Consider the following 4,257-nt stretch of genomic DNA (forward strand, 5'->3'; position numbering starts at 1 on the left):
AGTGAGACATATGCAATTCATGATTCATAGAAAATCAGAGAGAGAAGATTAAAGAAAAAAAGAAAGATTAAGAGACAAGCTAGTATTGCTGGTTCATAAACAGTGATAAAATACTAGGAGATCAATCTTGAGAAGGCTTTAATCTTGTAACATTCAATCATTCATAGTGGATTAATCTTGCTTGCTTGCCCGTGACGTAGGTCTCATCAATTGAGACTGAACACGTAAATTCTTGGTGTTATTCTTTCCTTATCCTTCCTTATTTTCGTTTGCATTGATAGAGAAAACTGGTTTTAGAAAACTGCAGAAAGAAAAACTGTTTTATACAAAACTGCAGAAAACGGAGAACGATAATCAATCTCCGTTTTCTGGTTTTCTGTTTTTCTGAACATTCTCCGTTTTCGTTTTTTCTCTGCAATTGTTTGTTTTCTGTTTTGTTGGTTAATCTAAGTTGCAGATTCCAATTATTGTTTTAACAATTGGCGCTGTCTGTGGGAAAGGGAGCAACAATGGTTGGAACCACAAAATTCGACATTGAGAAGTTTAATGGATCAAACGACTTTGGTCTATGGAAAATAAAAATGCATGTTGTTCTAGTACAACAAGGCTTGGTGAATGCATTGAAGGGTGAATCGGGTCTTCCTGCAACAATGAATGAACGAGAAAAGGAAGAACTGATTGAAAAAGCAAAGAGCACAATCATCTTGTGTCTTGGAGACAAAGCTTTGAGGGAGGTTGCAAGGGAACCAACAGCAGCGGCCTTATGGCTTAAACTTGAGTCTCTATACATGACTAAATCAGTTTCAAATAGGCTCTTCTTGAAACAACAATTTGTTCTCTTTTAAAATGGATGAAGAGAAATCTGTCACGGTTCAACTTGCTGATTTTAACAAGATCCTTGATGATTTGGAAAATTTAGAAGTCAAGCTAGATGATGAAGACAAAGCTCTGATCTTGCTTAGAGCACTGCCAATGTCTTATGAACATTTCAAGGATGCTATAATGTTTGGAAGAGAACAAACAATTACTCTTGAAGAAGTGCATACCTCTATCCGGACAAAGGAAAGCTATAAAAGAATTGAGATCAAGAATGATAATAATGCTGAAATTCTGAATGTGACCAGAGGAAGAATTGAACGGAAATGATCAAATGGAAATAAACAAAGGTCCAATTCAAAGTCAAAATCTGAAGGGAAGTATAGGTGTTTTCATTGTCACAAGAAGGGGCATTTCAAGAAAGATTTCCCTGAAATAAATGAATCAAGAAATTCTCAAGATTCAGGAAATGTTGCACTTGTTGATGCTGGTTATGAATCTACAGAGGCGTTGATGATTTCAAATTCTGAAGGTGAAAATAATTGGGTATTAGACTCAGGTTGTACTTTTCATATGTGTCCAAGAAAGGATTATTTTGAATCAATAGATCTTCGTGATGGTGGAGTCGTTCTTCTTGGCAACAACAAAACATGTAAAGTCCAAGGCAAAAGAACAATTAGATTTAGAATGTTCAATGGCAAGGAGTTACTACTCAATGATGTAAGGTACATACTTGAATTAAAAAGGAATTTAATTTATGTTGGTATGTTTGATATTTTAGGATATTCCACAAGCATAAAGAATGGTATTATGACTATTATTAATAAAGATGGTATCATTGTTAAAGGCATTAAAAGAAATGGCTTGTATATTTTAGAAAGTTCTACTATAATTGCACAAGCTTCAGTTGCTAGCTCTAATTTGCATTCATCTTCTAGAATATGGCATATGAGGTTATGACATGTAAGTGAAAGTGGCTTAATTGAGTTACCAAAACAGAATTTGCTTAATGGTGACAAAATTGAAAAATTGGAATTTTGTGATCATTGTATTCTAGGAAAGTCTAAGAGGGGCAGTTTTGGTGTTGACCAACACAACACCTCTAGGCCTTTTGAATATACTCATTCTGATTTGTGGGGTCCTTCAAGGACAAAGACTCATGCTGGTTGTTCTTACTTCTTAACCATAATTGATGATTATTCTAGGAAAGTTTGGATCTATGTCATTAAAAGTAAAAGTGACACTTTTATGAAATTTAAAGAATGGCATATGCAAATTGAAACTCAAAAGGAAACTAAGCTGAAATGTTTAAGAACTGACAATGGCCTGAAGTATCTTTCAGAGCAGTTTAATAAGTATTTCAGGGACTTATGTATTCAAAGACATAGAACAGTTGCAGGCACCCCTCAACAAAATGGCATTGCTGAAAGGATGAATAGAACAATCTTGGAAAGGGTTAGATGTATGATCTTGAGTGTTGGGCTGCCTAAAACATTCGGGGGAGAAGCTGCAGTTACAACAGTGTATTTGATAAATAGATGTCCTTCATCATCTATTGGATTTAAGACACAAATTGAGATGTGGAATGGCAAACCAGCTGATTACTCAAATTTGAAAGTATTTGGTTCTTTAGCATTTGCTCACACAAGGCAAGATAAGTAGGATCCTAGAGCAATCAAATGTGTTTTTATTGGATATCCTAAGGGAGTAAAAGGTTACAAGTTGTGGAGAATTACCAAGGTTTGCCTAAATGCATCATATCAAGAGATGTAGGGTTTGATGAAACAAGAATGCCCATGATTGATAAATAACAGTCTCCGTTTTAGTTATGCAGAAACGCATAACATTCTTCGTTTCAGAACTGCAGAAATGAAGGACATTGCAGAAACGCAGAACATTCTCCGTTTCAGTTCTGCAGAAACGCAGAACATTCTTCGTTTCAGAACTGCAGAAACGCAGAACGTTCTCCAGTTAACAGTGCTTCAAACAACAATGGTGAGAGTGTTCAGATTGAGGTGGAGTCACCTGAAGATCAAGAGATTAATCATGAAGACATAATTGATACATCACTTGATGGCAATGTTGCAATAGAAACAGATTTAGTCAATTACAACTTGGTAAGGGATAAAGAAAGAAAGGTTATCAAGCCTCCAATCAGATATGGTGAAGCAGATTTAATTTGTTATACGTTAAGTGTTGCTGAAGATCTTCAAAGAGATGAACCAAACAACTACAGAGAAGCCATTAATGGTGAAGACAAAGAAGCTTGGATGACAGCTATGATTGAAGAAATGCAATCATTAGAAAAGAATCAAACCTGAATTTTGGTTGACATTCCTAAGAGTCAAAGGGTAATTGGATCAAAATGGGTGTTCAAGAGAAAGGAAGACATTCAAGGTAAAGAGAAGATAAGGTTCAAAGCAAGATTAGTTGCAAAGGGATTTTCTCAGCTTGAAGGAATTGATTTCAATGAAGTATTTGCACCGATTGTAAAACACTGTTCAATCAGAATTCTACTTTCAATTGTAGCTCAACAAGACTTGGAATTAGAGCAGTTGGATGTCAAAATAGCATTTCTACATGGTGATTTGGAAGAAACCATTTATATGCAGCAACCTGAAGAATTTGCTAACGGTAGAAAGAAGGTTTGCCTTCTTAACAAATCATTGTATGGCTCGAAGCAAAGTCCTAGACAATAGTATAGGAAGTTTGATGATTTCATGATTAGAAGTGGTTTCCAAAGATGCAGTTTTGACAGCTTTGTTTACATTCTAAAAGAGAAAAATCAAGAACGTTCTCCAGCTCAAGAACATTCTCCAGTTTTTCAGAAAAGTCAAGAATGTTCTTCCAATTTACCTATTACTCTATGTAGATGATATTCTTATTGCAATCTCAAGTAAAGACCAGATTAAAAGGCTCAAAGCTGATCTTAGAAATGAGTTTGAGATGAAAGAACTTGGAGAAGCCAAAAGGATCTTAGGAATGGATATAAAAAGAAATAGAATAAAAGGGGAAATATTTCTTTCTCAAGCTGCCTACTTGAAGAAAGTTGTCACCAAATATAGAATGCATGAGGCAAGATAAGTTACTACTCCTTTGGGACAAAATTACAAATTGTCTATACAAGACTCACCTAAGACTGATGAGGAAAGACAAAGAATGAGTACCATTCCTTATGCCAGTGGAGTTGGCAGCATAATGTATGGAATGATATGTAGGTAATAGCAATGTGGGTGTTGTTGTAATAGCAAGAGTGGAAAAACTAAGTGAGGCATATGCAATTCATGATTCATAGAAAATCGGAGAGAGAAGATTAAAGAAAAAAAAGAAAGATTGAGAGAAAAGCTAGTATTGTTGGTTCATAAGCAGTGATAAAATACTAGGAGATCAATCTTGAGAAGGCTTTAATCTTGTAACATTCAATCATTCATAGTGGATTAA

General features: G+C 35.1%; 1 protein-coding gene across 1 annotated transcript; it reads left to right on the forward strand.

Moving 5' to 3' along the window:
- Nucleotides 1–846: 846 nt before the first annotated feature.
- LOC140920526 (uncharacterized) lies at nucleotides 847–3,137 on the forward strand. Its single transcript, XM_073368814.1, has 4 exons — nucleotides 847–1,116; nucleotides 1,225–1,362; nucleotides 1,816–2,465; nucleotides 2,684–3,137. Exons 1-4 carry the CDS (start codon nucleotides 847–849, stop codon nucleotides 3,135–3,137), a joined length of 1,512 nt encoding a protein of 503 aa, XP_073224915.1.
- Nucleotides 3,138–4,257: the final 1,120 nt, after the last annotated feature.

Source organism: Cicer arietinum, chromosome 5 (genome assembly GCF_000331145.2).
Source record: "Cicer arietinum cultivar CDC Frontier isolate Library 1 chromosome 5, Cicar.CDCFrontier_v2.0, whole genome shotgun sequence".
Taxonomy (NCBI): Eukaryota; Viridiplantae; Streptophyta; class Magnoliopsida; order Fabales; family Fabaceae; genus Cicer; species Cicer arietinum.